Source organism: Peromyscus maniculatus, chromosome 6 (assembly GCF_049852395.1).
Source record: "Peromyscus maniculatus bairdii isolate BWxNUB_F1_BW_parent chromosome 6, HU_Pman_BW_mat_3.1, whole genome shotgun sequence".
In the NCBI taxonomy this organism is placed as follows: domain Eukaryota; kingdom Metazoa; phylum Chordata; class Mammalia; order Rodentia; family Cricetidae; genus Peromyscus; species Peromyscus maniculatus.
The window spans coordinates 101,374,530-101,389,846 of record NC_134857.1 but is presented as its reverse complement, the minus strand read 5'-3'; the positions used below and the strand labels follow the sequence as shown (position 1 = coordinate 101,389,846).

Genomic DNA, 15,317 nt, shown 5'->3' with positions numbered 1-15,317 from the left:
GTGTGCCACCACTGCCCGGCAACCGTTTTCTCTTTCTTATATGTATTTGGCATGATGAAATGTGAATCTGAAAAAAATGCATATCGAATGACATAGTACTGGAGAACTTTTCCCTCTAAAACCCTAAACGATGGGTTCCGAGATCGTATCATTAAGAGGAGAAAAAAATGCCTTCTTGTTTGGAGGATTTGAATGATCCGAGTTTGACTTAGAGAAGTAGTCCTGTGCTGGATAGTCTCATGTCAGTTTGACACAAGCTGAAGTCATCTGAGAGGCAGGAACCTCAGTTATCAAAATGCCTCCATAAGATTCACAAGGGCAGTCCTATAAGCATTTTCTTAATTAGTGATGGATGGGGGAGAGCCCAGCCCATCATGGGTGGTGCCATACCTGGGCTGTCCTGGGTTCTATAAGGAAGCAGGCTGAATAAGCCATGGGAAGCAAGCCAGTAAGCATCACACCTCCATGGCCTCTGCCTCAGCTCCTGCCTCCAGGTTCCTGCCTGTTTGAGTTCCTGTCCTGACTTCCTTCAATGAAGGACTACAGTGTGGACGTACAAGCCAAATCAACCCTTTCGTCTTCAACTTGCTTTTTGGTCATGGTGTTTCATGGCAGCTATTGAAACTCAAACTAAGACAGGCCAAAATTTAGAGACAAGGGGTTTATAAACAATGCTCTGCACTGATTTGAAATTTATGTTTCCAAAGGCATGGAACCTGGAGTCTACTTTTCAACTCAGGTTTACTATTGGAAGTAGATCTGATTTGCTTTGAGTGTCTCAAGCACTACTTCATTTAGATTTTATACTAAGTGCAGAAATTTCTTCATCCTTTTTTGGGGATCAGTCAGGGTCACAATCCTTCTGCTGTTTGGTGTCGCTTCTTGCATCAGTTTGGTAAAGCTGACTTTGTTGGACTAACCCTCAGTGGTTTTTATCAGATGGGCATATCAACAACTAGAAAACATTGCAGCTTGTATAATTTCCCTTCTTTCTCCCTCCCTCCCTCCCTCCGTCCCTCTCCCTCCCTTTCTTCCTTTCTCTTCTGGCCCCTTAGAATCTTCTATGCTTCTTGAGCAAGGGTATTTTGTAGAATATCTTGTCTGTGGATTATTGTCTTTTTTTTTTCCCTGAATGTTTTGAAGTCTATTTCCTCACAGATGATGTTTTCAATCAGTTTTAGAAGCACCCCCTTCATTATTACAAACTACACTGCAGTTCACTAGTGAACTAGTACCCACCTCTTCCCATCTGCGGGTAGACTCCTTTGGCCTTAGGGTGTAGTTTTGAAATCATCGTATTTGTCAAGCCTTAATGAAAAGTTCTAGAAAAATTCTAAATGTTCTTATTGGTATTCTCGTAGTACCCAGTTCATTTTTCCAACAAGTCACTTAACTCATCCATATTTTTCTTCATGTTTTTCTCCTGTACTAGCCTCTGGAGAATAAGGGATTGATTGTTCATACTTGCATTCTCTGGGCCAAGCACACCTAATTACCTAAATGATTCCCAGGGTAACAGGAAACACACGAATGGCATATGGAGGATTTGGTAGAGGCTTTACTTTTGTGTAATTCAGACTTTTGACCGGCTGAGCACCTGTACACAGCGCACGTCACTGTGTCTGATCTTCGCCATTCTCATAACCTTTTAGACCATCCATTCACACAGAGAACACCTGGGGCACCACTGTTTCACTGGTTAAAGTCGTAGGCAACTTTCAAACGTGTATGCATTGTGTGAGGTTTTATAAGCCCTCTTTCTGACTGACACTTGCCTCTCTACGGTTTCCTCAACTGAAACCAACCATTCATTAAGTTATTGTGCATGCGCGAGACTAAACGCCAGGGATAACAATTCCTGCATGATAGGGGTGGGACAGGAGAAGAATGCTGTAATCTGTAAAGCCCTTCTGCTTCTGGGAGTGAGGCCAGCATTAATACAACGCACGATTGTTATTTCTGAATGTCCCTTTGCAAAGAACAGCGTCTCTCAAACTTTCTTTGACCAGACCTAACATAAAGAAATACTTTTTTTTTTTTTTAAATCGCCATTCCTGGTACATAGCTATACAAAAAGAATATTCTTTTTTCCCTTAAAACTCCTTTTTGTCACACACTCTTTTCTACTACATAGTATTTGAAGATTGAATGATGGGCTCGTTCTCCTAAACCGATTTTACAGAACTCTATAGAGATCATAACCCAGGACGACTTGGAATAAGATATTTGATCTGCTGTAGTCTTTCTTCCCAGGTCTCCCCTCACTCCATTTCAAGTTGCAAACGATGACCGCACCTCCTCCAGTCTTGCAGGGCTCGGTGATGGGGCCGTTGCCCTCTTTCCCCCGGCTTCTTTAAGGAGGTGGCGCCGACTCATCCAGGGGATGGCGGAGGGGCCGGGCTCCGCGAGTCCGCCGGCGCAGGCCTGGCCCGCTCTTCCAGGTCTTGTGAAAGCCAGGGTGTGTGCACGCGGAGCTCACAAGGCCGAAGCGGGGGCGGCCACGGACCCGGCACCCAAGGACCCGCCGCGTTTCCGGCGAGTCCGCGGGGGTCCGCGCGTGCGCAGAGCGTCCCCCGGGGGTGGGGGTGGTGGTTGGGGGGGGGGAGGCGAACCTTTCGACCTCCCCGCGCCGGCGCGCGCGCCCGAGAAAGCCAAAGTCCGCGGTGGGCTCGGCGCGGCGGCGGCGGCGGCGGCGGCGCGCGCCGGGGGGCGTTCCCGCGCGGCCGGCCCCGCCCTCGCCCGCTCGCTGGCTCGCTCTGCGCGCCGAGCTCTCCTCCCAGTCTCCCCCGCGCTTCCTGCACTGGAGGTTGTCGCCGCCGGCGCGTCCCCTAGCACCGCGGCTCGCTCGCCCTGCCGGTGCCATGGCGGCCTTCAGCAAGTACTTGACGGCGCGGAACTCCTCGCTGGCCGGGGCCGCGTTCCTGCTGCTCTGCCTGCTCCACAAGCGGCGCCGCGCCCTCGGCCTGCACGGGTGAGGCTCGCGGCCGCGCCGCCTTCCCCGGGCCCGAGCGGGTGCCCCGGGCGGGCGCGCGCCTCGCCCTTTCCTCCCGGGCCCGAGCTGCGCGGGTGCCCGCGGAGCGAGGCCGGCGGTCCTCTCCTCCGCCCGCCCCTCCTCCGCCCGCCCCTCCGAGTCCCCGCGGCCCTCGGCGGCCTGGTGGTGGTCACCGCGCTCGCCCCGGGACTGTGGGAGGGAAGAGGGCGCGCCGTGTCCCCCGCGCCCCCTCACCACCTCCCTCCTCGGTGCCAACTTTCTGGGTGCGTTCTGGTTTTGCCATCTCATCGCTACGGAGAGCTCGAAAGGATTTGTTCGCCGGACGTTGACGTTGTGCGTTCGGGATGGGCATTTTAACTCGCCGGGCTGGACCCAGCACTTGGCCGAGTCCCCGGGACCAGCTTGGGCTGGACTCCGGAGCAGTGGCGGTGCGGAGCGCCAGGGCGTCCCGAAGCGGGGTGTTCTAGGTCCACTTGGCACGGTTTTCTCCCCGAGGGGTGCCCTCGTCCCCGGCCCGACCTGGTCGGCGAACGCCCTGACATTTCATTTGGAAAAGCTGAATTGGCACCGTGCTGTGTGGAGGACAAAGTTTCCTCCCTCGGCTTTGTAGGTGAAAGGTGAAAGTGTGTTTTAGGTGAAGAGCACTTGTTAATTACAACACACTGCTTCCCGCCTGCAGAGAACGTTCGAGTTTGCTTTGAACTTTGGGGAAAGGAGGGGAGAAGAAGAGAATTGGGTTCTGGGAGTGGGACACAGTTCAATTTCTTGTCGCACATTTGATTTCAGCGAGTGAAGGAGAAAAGGTTACTTCCTAAGCGTTCTTGCTAGTCTTTGGATAGTTAATATTCAGTCTTAGAGTAATGCTTCCATGCATTTTATTTCATTAACCCTCTGGGCAGGTACTGTTGTCTCCTGCTTTTGATTTCCCTGAACTATCAGGAATGTGGTCCAACATACTAGCACGGAGTTCCTAGTACCCTTTCCATGAAGTATTTTTTGTCCTTCTGCCTGCGTTGACTTGCCTGTTGTCTGCAGGATACTTTTTATTATTCCTACAACAGCTTTACAAAATAATGATCTGCATCACCGTCATACACTATTCGCCTTTTAAAAATATTTATTTGGGGGTAGGTGGGAGAAAAGGATTAACTGGTAAATACTTTCCTCTTAGATTGTGTCTTTTTTGAACGCCCATTTGCAATTAGAAGTTATCAGTTATTTGGGGATATGCTGATAGAAAATAATGCTTTAAACTACTTTTCTTTTTTTCTTTTTTTTTTTGCTAAGGAGCGTTTCAGTGCATAGAACAGGCATTTTAATAGGAAGGGAACTTGATTGCTAACAGCTCTGACGATTTAAAAACAGTTCTCTTTGCTAGGACATTACATTACATACAGAAAACAACACCCAGCGTCAATGTCAGGCTTGTTAGACTTGTGCAAGTAGAACACACCTGTGTTACCAGTGCCCAGGTCAAGAAGTATTATCAGCATCCTAGAAACCCCTTCATGTCCATTCCAGTCACAGTCCAAGCCAACAGCTCCACTGATTTATAATGCTGTAGATTATTGAGTACAGGGCGTTTTAAACATAATCTAATGGGAAATAGTAGCAATAGTGGTGACATAGTATAATATAATTTATCTTCCTAAGTAATTGAAACTGTTCATCTAACATTCCAAAAATCTTTTTGAGAAACTTCGTGAACTTTCTGGAGATAGAATTATGCAACAGGTAATTTAATGAACAAAATAGAGTTGCTAATCTTGCATATTGGGGTGAGTAGCAAAGTCTTTGTTTTAGGTGTTAATATTTTGAGGGGTGAAAATGCAGATTATGGACAGATAAATATGAGTCATAAATTCCTAAGATAAAATAAACTTACAAAAATCACTAAGAATGATATATATATATACCATTTATATATAATTTTTAGTGATATATATGTATCTAATATATATATATTATATTGTGTACTTCCATGATCTTATGTTTATCTTTCAGTCCCTACCTTTTGGTTTCACAGTTTGGAGGTTAGAAAATTCTGACCTTCTATTCTACTGTTTGTATTTGGTAACAGAGCTAATTATTTTAATGTCTGGTGCTTAACTAAGGGATAAGTGGTTGCTAGTCCTTATTTTGTCCATCTTGTGAATAGTAGGTCTGTCTTAGAATATATATTATTTTGGACCTGGGTAGGTAACAGAGCAAGTAAAACCACTCCAGGAGTTATGTTGCAACATTATTCTAAATATTAGAGTGGATAAAAATTCTGTTGCTTTAAAATTTTGCTAATGTAATTTTTATCACCCTGTTAAATATCACATACATACACACACACACACACACACACACACACATACTTTTGTTATGGAAAATTTTACATATATACAGAGTAAGTAGAATATAATAACCCCCCATTAACTTTATCCATATTGTTTCATCCGTATCTATTTGTGCCCTGATCCTTTTTATAGATTTTTAGGTAAAACTTATAGTCATTGAAATGTGCAATTCTTAGTTACACTTTTTTTCAAACAAACAGAGACATTGTATTATATTTCTATCCTACAAATTAGAACATCTTCATCTCCCCAGAAGGTTCCTTTGTATTTCTTCCTAATTATTTCCTACTACTGTTTTGCTGACTTTTCCTACTTTACTCTTCCTTAAACAATTGATTTTTTTTTTTTAACTCATGGGGCAAAAGTCAATTAATTACTAAAAAGGAATTGTTTGTTTAGGATGTTGTACTTCTGTGCTCCGTGCTGTAGGAGACAGATACGTGTAACATTTAAAAAATGTAAGCCATCTTAAGGAGCTTACATTCTTATTAGGGAAAAGAGAGTTGCACATGAAATGTTGAAAGTGTAAGATGTTAGGGTAGAGTGTGCAGCCACTTTACAGTCCTAGCTGACCCATGCCAGTGATGTGGTCCTTGCTTTGCTTTTGTACTTGCTTCAGCCATGTGCAATTAACCTGGAGTCTGTTGGGTGGGATAGGCCTCCTTTGGGGGTCTGATTGGATTTGTGCATCTCCACCACGTCTCCCCACTGTTAGTTATTTTTCTTCACAGCTTAGCTCAGTAAAAAGATTTCTGCTAGGTGTTCTCTGTCTTTCCTAACTGCACACTGACAAATCTGTCCTTTGCTTTTCTGACACTGTAAGATTCCTCTTCTCTAGCACCCACCAGTTAGTTTTGTACTGGTCTGCTTTCTTGGCTTCTGCTTACATCAGACTCAGAATTTCTTTAGCCTTTGGACTGAGTCATGCTTATTTTTCCAATTTACTTAACTTTTATTTTCGTTGTACCAGGGATCATACCTAGGCCTTGTCCACACTAGGCAAGGGATTTACCACTGAACTAGGGAGACTTTGAGTCATATTTAAATCCCTCATTTGGATATGTCCCAGGATAGACACTCAGTGAATGTTACAGAGGGAATAAGTGGTGCAGAGCTGTGGAAGAACTCTTAAGGACAGTTGGCAGGTGTTGGAGAAGCAAATAAAGGTCTTATCTTCATAGAAGTCGTGAGTGTACCCGAGAGTTTGCAACGTGACCTGAAGAGTGGGAAATCAGGCTAATTCTAATGCAGGGAAGGGGACCAGTCTACGTTGCCTCAGTATTTTACTATGCGAAATAAAAAGCGTCAAAACAGAAGAAAGCAGTTTCCCTTCCCATCACTGCTCGTGAAATAAAGTTCAGATTTCTCATCCTAGGTTTCAGAGCTTTCCTCCATCTAGTGTCACCTTACCTGGCTGATCTTACTGTGGTCTGGCCTGCCAGTTGGTCCTCTGTGTTCCAAATAGGCCAGTTTCTGCACTGTTCTCTCTCTGAGCAGGCTACCCTCATTCCTGGCTTTGGACCTTTACCCATGTGATCAGTCTTATCTGTAATTTCTCTGTCTCCTTTGTTCTCCAGTTCTTTAACATACTTACCGGGCTAGAGAAGGGTCACCCTGACATCAAGTAGTGAGCTGCTCTTGATGATCTCAGTGACCCCACCCTGCTTTTAACTTGTCACTCCAGTGCCTTGCCTGTTGTACTCTGCTTCACTGGGTGTAATCCAGCTGGGGGTGTCAAGTACACCTTTCAAGTCTTAGTCTATAAGTGGTGGGGCACATCTTCCTCCCCAGATGCTTCTGCAGAGTTTCAGGCAGCGTGTATTCCTCTTACTCCCATCTCGGCGTGTGCTGTCTTAAATCCCACTCACTGTCTTTTGAGCTTGTCTCATACCTGTATTGCTTTCTCTACACCCTAAGCATGGTCCCCAATGCAGCTGTTTATAGAAGAGTTGTTAGAAAATTGGAATTAGTAGCAAAGGTGGTATCTCAGCTTAGTTAACATCTTAAGAATCTTTTACTTCAGGTATTTCTTGTGTATTCCCACCACTGGAAATTTCTCTGCAGTTTCCTCAGCCCGAGTTTCAGGGCCTGTGCCAGGCCTTTGCCTTAGCACTGGACGTGCTCCGGTCTTGCGGTTACTTCTTGCACTCCTTTCTCTAATCTCTGGTAGCTTCCCTGCAAACTTAATTCGTCCTTTCCTTATATCTGTCTGTCCTTTTCAAATCAAGCTAGTGGCTGGCTTCACCTTTCTTAGTTTTACAAGTTCACTGAGGGTTTTGTACAAGCATGAGCCATGTGAGGGACTGGGTCTGAATTGACATCCTTAGAATTAACTGTTGGGTAGAGCTGTATGGCTGGCCCTATTTGGGTTTCTAGACTAAAAGGAGATACTTAAGGAAACATACCTTTAAAAAAAGGGTATGTTAGCAACAACAGCTGTGTACTGAACCCAATTGGAGCAGAGTTGTGAAAGCGTGTCTGAGGTCTGCTGGGGCTACTGGGTAAGGGTTGTCTATTATAATTCTCAGGTTTTGATACATTAGCCCCCTCTGACAGCCACTCTTGTCCAGTGCTCTTCTTCACTTGCTCTTCCCCGTCTGGAATGTTTCCATGATGTCACACTGTTTATCCCTTCCCCTGTCAGTCATTGATCAGTTAGATCACAGTTAGACCTGTTGCCCTGTGATTTCAATAACATCCTTTGTGTGTACACGTTCTGTGTCTCTTCCTAGCAATACTTTCCTCCATAGCACTTAGTACTATCAAACAGTCTGCTACCGGGATGTAGTCAAACTCCACAAAGGAAGACATTTCCGTCTGTTGTATTCATTGGTATAGCCCTAGTGGGAAGAACTGCGTCTGGCATAGTGTACTCAGAAAATACTGTCCAGTGATTTTACCTGTGAGATGCTAATTTCCTAGGGTATGGCTACTGGTAATTTAAATAACAGTTTTCTTGTTATAAATGTGTATGTTATCTTAAGCATGTCATCTCTTTAAGACCTAGACCTCTTATGCAATTTGTAGGTTCAGAAACTTAATATAAATGATAGCATTAATTTATGATTTTTTTTAAAACCAACTTTTGGCAGTTAAGGAGTGGAAATATTAAAGATAATTAAATAAACTAAAAATTGCTCATATGACCATAAATATAATAAACATTATATTTTTGTTTACTCTGTATTTATATACCTTTTGCAGTTACAACTTCATATTTCACAGTTTTCATTTAAGGCATAAAGTCTGTTTTTCTATATGGCCTTTATGACTATAGTTTGCATGTAATTATCCTATTTTATTTTACCCTTACATGTTGTGTATTTTGACTGCCTGTGAAAGATCTTGTTTTTTTTTCTTGTAGTTCTGGAAATGGAATCTAGAGGGGTTCTACCACTGATCCATGCCTATAGATTTTTATGGATAGTATATGGATAGTATATTTTTTTAGTAAATACTTATATCTCTGCTGAATAATTTCTTTGGACTAAATTGCAGAAAGAGGATTAATAAATGGAAGTATATGGATGTCTTTATCATGATGAAAGGGGTGTGAACATGACTTTTTTAAATGGGTCATAAAAATTTGTAATGCTATGAATGTTAGTATAATTTACCATTATTGAGGGATTTTTTTTTCTCTTCTAGAGGTTCAAAATGATGTTGAAAAGTTAGTTTACATGTGTTTTATAGATTGGCAAGAATGAGGTTTCATTTATTTTCTTTCAGCAGCATTATGATCATGAAGTAGCTTGATATAGTTAAAGGACATGGTCTTTGAGGTCAGGTAAGGGTTCAGAGGTTTAGTTAGCTATGCCTTAGATCTATGGCTTCTCATCAATTTCCCCACCCTCTCTGAGCCTCAGAAGAATAGGATAATAGTATTTATTTAAGCCATCACTTATGTAAAGATGGAATAAGAAAACATCTTAATCCAGTGCTCAACTCAGAAGCCATCATTATGCCTGCCAAAAGAAAACTAAAAAGACGACAAAATATCCCTCTGTTAGCTTCTCAGAAACTATTGAAGCTTCCAGAAAATGCTGTCAAGTGTGTCAATGAAAATGTCCTTAAATAGCTCTGAAATTGGTAGATCGATTTGCTTTTAGAGTATTACATTGGTTTCAGAGACATAGTTTCAGGTCTTACATGTTTCCAGTTGCCATCTCCTAAATAAGATACTCTGTATTTCTCCACTGATAAAGAGCTGGTCTAGACTCATAGTATTCAAAGTGTGCTCTCACAGGGCAGAAAGAACTGTGACCTACTTTGTAGACTATAAGCTTTTGTTGAAATAGCATGAAGTTGCATTCATTTTTATGACATCACATATTCTTCACTGACTTCCTCTCTTCAAGTTGTTTTTTTGTTGTTATTGTTATTTTTGAACTTTTGAGTATTGGTCGTTGCTGGTCCTGTGAGTCTTTCCTTTAAAAACGGTTTTGATTCTTTATTCTTAATTAGTATTCTTTCTGCATATATTCCTAGTAAATTTAAAGGATCAGATTAGAGTATGAATAGGTAAGGTGTGACCGTTTTGATAATAGACACCCTTTGAGAATTGTTTTGGTTTTTATCTGTAACTTACAAGCACTTTCTGGTAACAGACCTGCCCCCATCCGTCTCTTCCTTACTGAGTAGAGTGCTCTTTTAGCATATTTTTCTTGAAGCCAGAGGGAAAGGTCTTTCAGTTTTGGCCATGGAGCTGTCATGATGACATCATAGAGCCAGTGGTCCTTTGACCTTGAAGAGGGAGAAAACCCCTCCTGATCTAGTCTAACCTTAGAGTTGCCACCATCCCTTCAGAGACCAGATTGGTCTTAGTCTAGCAGGTGAGCTCATGCTTAATCCCAGAATTTACTACACCCTTCTGAAATGCTCAGGTCATACTGTACCTTTAGAGAAATACAATGTAATGCTTTCTCAGGATCATTCATCTAGGATCTGATGTTTATCCTCTACCTTTAATCTGGAATCATGGGGAAGAAGAGATTACGTCATCTTTGGAGTTATATATAGCAAATTAAATTCAAATTTATTCAAAATGTTATTTCTTTTGGAGAGTTTTAAGAATTGTTAGAGGTTGTTTAAAATGGAATTTGTACTATGTACAAAGGCATTAGGCCTTGGTTAAAAAAAATCAAGACATTCTTATTAGAGTCATTTTTGTTGTAGACATCTGTGTCAAGAGGTAAGCATAAAGACACAATACATAGACTGTGTTCATCAATGGAGGCTGTAACACACATTAGGATATTTTTACAGGTCTGTGAATGTTTTGTTTTTGTTTTGCGTTTTGTTTTGTTAATGCTAAACTTTTTTGGGGGGGACAGGGTTTCTCTGTATAGCTTTGGAGCCTGTCCTGGATCTCGCTCTGTAGACGAGGCTGGCCTCAAACTCACAGAGATCTGCCTGGCTCTGCCTCCCGAGTGCTGGGATTAAAGGCGTGTGCCACTGCCACCTGGCTACTTTTTTTGAGGCAGGGTCTCGTGTAGTCCAGGTTAGCCTTGAACACTGGGTAGCTGAGGATGACTTGAACTCCTGTCTCTATTGCCTAAATTTTGAGATTACTGGCATGTGCTACAACAGCTTTGTATTAAAAAAAAAAAAAAATAACACTTCTTATCTTTTTGCTAGTGTAGCAGGCCTGAGTGAATGTAACTGAACAAAGTATAAATCGAAATTGAAGCTCATCAGAGCATCATCAGCTAGCATGATGCCTATAAATAGGTGTGGAAGCCTCAGCATTGTACTGGTAGCGTGAGGCAGACATTAAAGTGGACTGTATGATTTACTCCATGTGTAAACTATTTTGATGACTTCTTTTTATTTTTAAGCAATGCATAATGGTGTGGTTTTTTTCAGACCACAATTTAATATACTTACTATTTGTTCACACATTTTGAGACAAGACCTTATGGAACCAGGTTGGCTTTGAATTCACCTATGTAACCAAGGATGATCTCAATTCTTGAGTTTCCTGCCTCCCCATTTCTTAGGTGCTGAGACTGCAGGCATGTGCTACCCACCCTGTCTTACTATTTCGTATCTGTCAGCATTAACCTGTAAATGTACTATGTAGAACAGAGCAGCCTCTTAGGTATGTAATAGTTTAGTGTATTGTGTTTATGGCCGCCCACTGTATGTTTTCATTTTTAAAGTATTCATGAAACTTAACCAACCCTATGAAGTGAGTAACATGGTATCTCTAAAGAAGGAAGTGATGCTTTTTTTAATGTAGTGAATAGCACCACATGCAAGAAATAGTTTTGAAATTATTCTTCTAATGCTTTATATTTCAAATATTAAACATTTTTAATAACAAAAAATTAATATACCTTAAATTTGAATACTAAAAAAAGGAGAAAGCACCTATCATTTATCACTGTTACATTATATTTCATTGATTCTAAAATCTACTTTTTTCACATTAAGCATCAATTTTCACATTTTAATTTCTGAAATTAAATTGCAAAAGACAACTGATGTATCTTAGTTTTGACTAGAACGGTACTTAGGTTATTGCATTTCCTCTTTATTATGCATGTTTTTATCTTGTTTGTAAAAATACTGTATCAGCTTATGTGGAGGACTCTAAATTTAATGTTATTACTGTTCTTCAGTATATCATAAGCTTAGGAAAACAAGAAATTGTAATAGAATCATATATTTTCCTCATTCCAGACCAAGAGTTGGAGGAAGCAGGCTGGCCTGAGTTTAGTAGGTAGATATAAAAACAACTTCTTGCTGTGCGGTGGTGGTGCACGCCTTTAGTCCCAGTACTCGGGAGGCAGAGGCAGGCTGATCTCTGTGAGTTCAAGGCCAGCCAGGGCTACAGAGTGAGATCCAGGACAGCCAGGGCTACACAGAAAAACCCTGTCTCAAAAAACAACAACAAAAAACTTCTCAAAGGATGCTGAGGTTTTAGCCTGTTAGTAGATGATCAAGGGATCCTCTTGAGAATTGAGGGGTATGGGCCAACTTTGAACCTTAACATACAAGAATATAGTGATCATGGAAGACACTGACATTAATCTCTGGCCCCCACATCCACCTGCATACTCACTGCACCCACATAATAACACATGCATGTGTATCACACACAAGTACACATGCAGAAAGAAAAGAAAGAGAACCGTGCAGTATAACATTTCAGTACTACTTTTCTAGTTCAATCTCAAGCATCCCTACTAAAATAATCCTCTAGTAATACTATATTTAGAATACCATTCTCTATTTACCTGTGAATACAATTATATTGTATTAAAAATAGATTTAAGGTATTTTCAACTATAGGGTTCCTTTGACTTTTTCTATTAGTAATGCCCAAGATAGGCTGTTTAGTAGAGATGGAAGTGGGGGAAGCCAATGTAGGATAAATGATAGCATTCAGTTCATGTGATTAACGTGGGTTCAGCAATAGCAAGCTCCCCCTTGGAGAAAGGGATCAATATGGAGAGAAATAGAAAATTTATCCAGTACATTTAATTGAATGTTTGTTGTTTCTTGGTATGTTAGAGAGTGAGATTAGCACATTGAATATGAAACTACAAATAATTTTAAAAAATCCAAAATTCCTAGACCTTTGTTAGGAATGTGGTCTTTTAGGAGAGCATGGAATTAGAAAGATTTAATTAATCTGCTTGTTACATGGATAGATTTCACTTTTGAGCTCAATCTTAATCTCTTTTGCTAAGAGGTCAAAGGCATTCCAAGTAGGGAGAACAGCTTGAGCAAAGACATTGAGAAGGGTCAGCAGGAACATGAAATTGGAGACAGTAAAACTGTTATTATTTTTATTGAATACTCATCATATTTTACACATATCTTACATTTATGGCGTGTATCAGTTGTTTGGGGTAGTCTTACTATTTTCCTTTTGCAGCTGAGGAATCAAAGAGATTTAAAAACATCAGTATGAGGGAGGTGGTTCAATGGTTAAGAGTGTTCACTGCTCTTGCAGAGGGCCCGGGTTTGCCTCTCAGAATCCACATGGTAGCTCACAACCATCTGTAGCTCCAGTTCCAGGGGATCTGCTGCCTTCTGACCTCATTGGGCACCAGCCACTCATGTGGTGCACATATACGTGTGGGCAAAACACTCATACACATAAGAAACATAAATCTACAAACAGTTAAGATTGAATTAATGATGTGGATTGTAAAGAATAAAGCTTTTTACTCAAATTCTTTTAAATGAACTTTGATTCAAAAGAATGGTCAAGACTCATTCATGGTCTAAAAAAAGATATTATATTAAATACAAAACAAGTTAATTATTATATTTATTACATTATTAAAATGTTGAATTAACATTGTTTTCTGTGTGTGTGTGTATGTGCATCTTTCTCCATCGCTCTTTGACCTTCCTCTTTGAGTCATAGTCTTTCGATCAGACCCAGAGCTCATGGATTGTAGCTTGTCTCTCTCTCTCTAGCTTGCTAGCCAGCTTGCTCCAAGGATCTCCTGTCTCTGCCACACCCACTGGGCATCTGTTTGGGTTCTGGGGACCTAAACACCAGTTTTCTTGCTTGCCTTTGATCCACTGGAATCAAAATGTGTTCTTCCAAATGTTGTCAAGGTGAGAGGAGAGGGAAGAAGGGAAGCCAGCGCAACAGTAGAGTGGCAACAAGGAAGGTCAGCAGTGGATGGGTGCGAGCCAAAAGAGGTCTTCCCACTAGCACGGGCGAGTACATTTTTAACTGAAGAACACCCACTCAGGGACAGCGAGGTGGCTAGTGGTCAAGTGCTTGAGTTCAGTCCCCAACCCACAGGAGAAGGAGAGAACCAACCCCCAACGTTGTCCTCTGACCTCCACGCCTACAGCAGACATAAATAAAACAAAATTATTTTTAAAAAGAAATAATTTTAAGGTCTAGGAAATATATATATATATATATTATGCAATTAAAAAATTGAAAACAAACATAAGCTTTGAGAAATTCCTTACGCCATACTACAGGCTCATAGGTTAATAGGAATAGTACTTGCCTTCAAAGAGGTGTTACGATCTACCCAGAGTAAAATACTGATAGAACTATGAAATTACACACATATTAGATCTAAGCAAAGTGCTTTGAGATACAAAGAGGAACTACTGTTACTAAGCCTTTATTCCAGAAACATGCAAAATCTAAATTGAGACTTAAAATTGAACAGGATTTAGTGTGAAGGTAACTTAAAGGGGGTTGGAAGTAAATAATACCATGAACACTATGAGCAAAATAATTTATTTCATAAGGTAGAAAAATATATTCATTTTAGAGATAGATGTTCAGATTCTAGCTGTATGCATAGTTATAGCTCGAGAAGGAATTCCTGGATCAGAATCCCAGTGACACCATGTGTTAGCTGTGTGACTTTGGGCAACTTATGTAATTGCTCTGTGCTTTGTTTTCCTGCCTACAAAGTGGAAATAATATCATCACAAGTTAACATGAGCTAAAACCCATACAGTGCTTATAACAGACCCAAGCACTGTGAAGATGCAGAGGTCAGCGGCTGTGTGAGGAAGAACTGGTAGTTGTGTTCGGGAGTGGGGATAACACTTGAGGAGACCTCTGCCCTCAGTGAGAGCGGACTAGAGTATATAAAGTGATTATCCCAAGTCAGACATAATAAACACCTAACAAAGACAGTAGCTAAATAAATAGGAAGAAAGGCCGGGAAGATTATTAGAAGGACAGCAGGAACAGATTAGAGTTGAGAATTAATATGGAAATGAGAGGGAAAAGGGGGCACAAACTCAGAAATATGTAAAGGCAGGGGAAACCATTAGCTCCAAACTAATGCCCAGCAAAATAAAACATTTTTCCTTCCCAGAGACAATGTGCCCTGAGGAGAGTGGAGGGCAGCGATTCCTCAACCCTAGTAAAGAATAACAGTGAGCCTTATTAAGTATTCTATAAAAATGCTTCTTCATAGTGAGATAAAAACAGCTTAAGTACTTGGGAAGATGCTAGATGGTGGGAGGAAGTGGAC

The 15,317-nt window shown here is 41.4% G+C and overlaps 1 protein-coding gene across 3 annotated transcripts in view; it reads left to right on the top strand.

Moving 5' to 3' along the window:
* Nucleotides 1–2,451: 2,451 nt before the first annotated feature.
* Abcd3 (ATP binding cassette subfamily D member 3) overlaps nucleotides 2,452–15,317 on the top strand; it is a 63,634-nt gene continuing 50,768 nt past the window's right edge. The window contains exon 1 of one of the 3 annotated variants that reach the window (XM_076574888.1): nucleotides 2,452–2,535. Coding sequence is in view for 1 of the 3 variants with exons in the window: in XM_076574889.1 (XP_076431004.1) it covers nucleotides 2,862–2,971 (110 nt within the window). In the remaining 2 variants the exon portion in view is untranslated. Of the gene's footprint in view, nucleotides 2,536–2,745; nucleotides 2,972–3,056; nucleotides 3,256–15,317 lie in introns of those variants that run through there. The other 2 variants (XM_076574889.1, XM_042279820.2) reach the window with 2 other exon arrangements.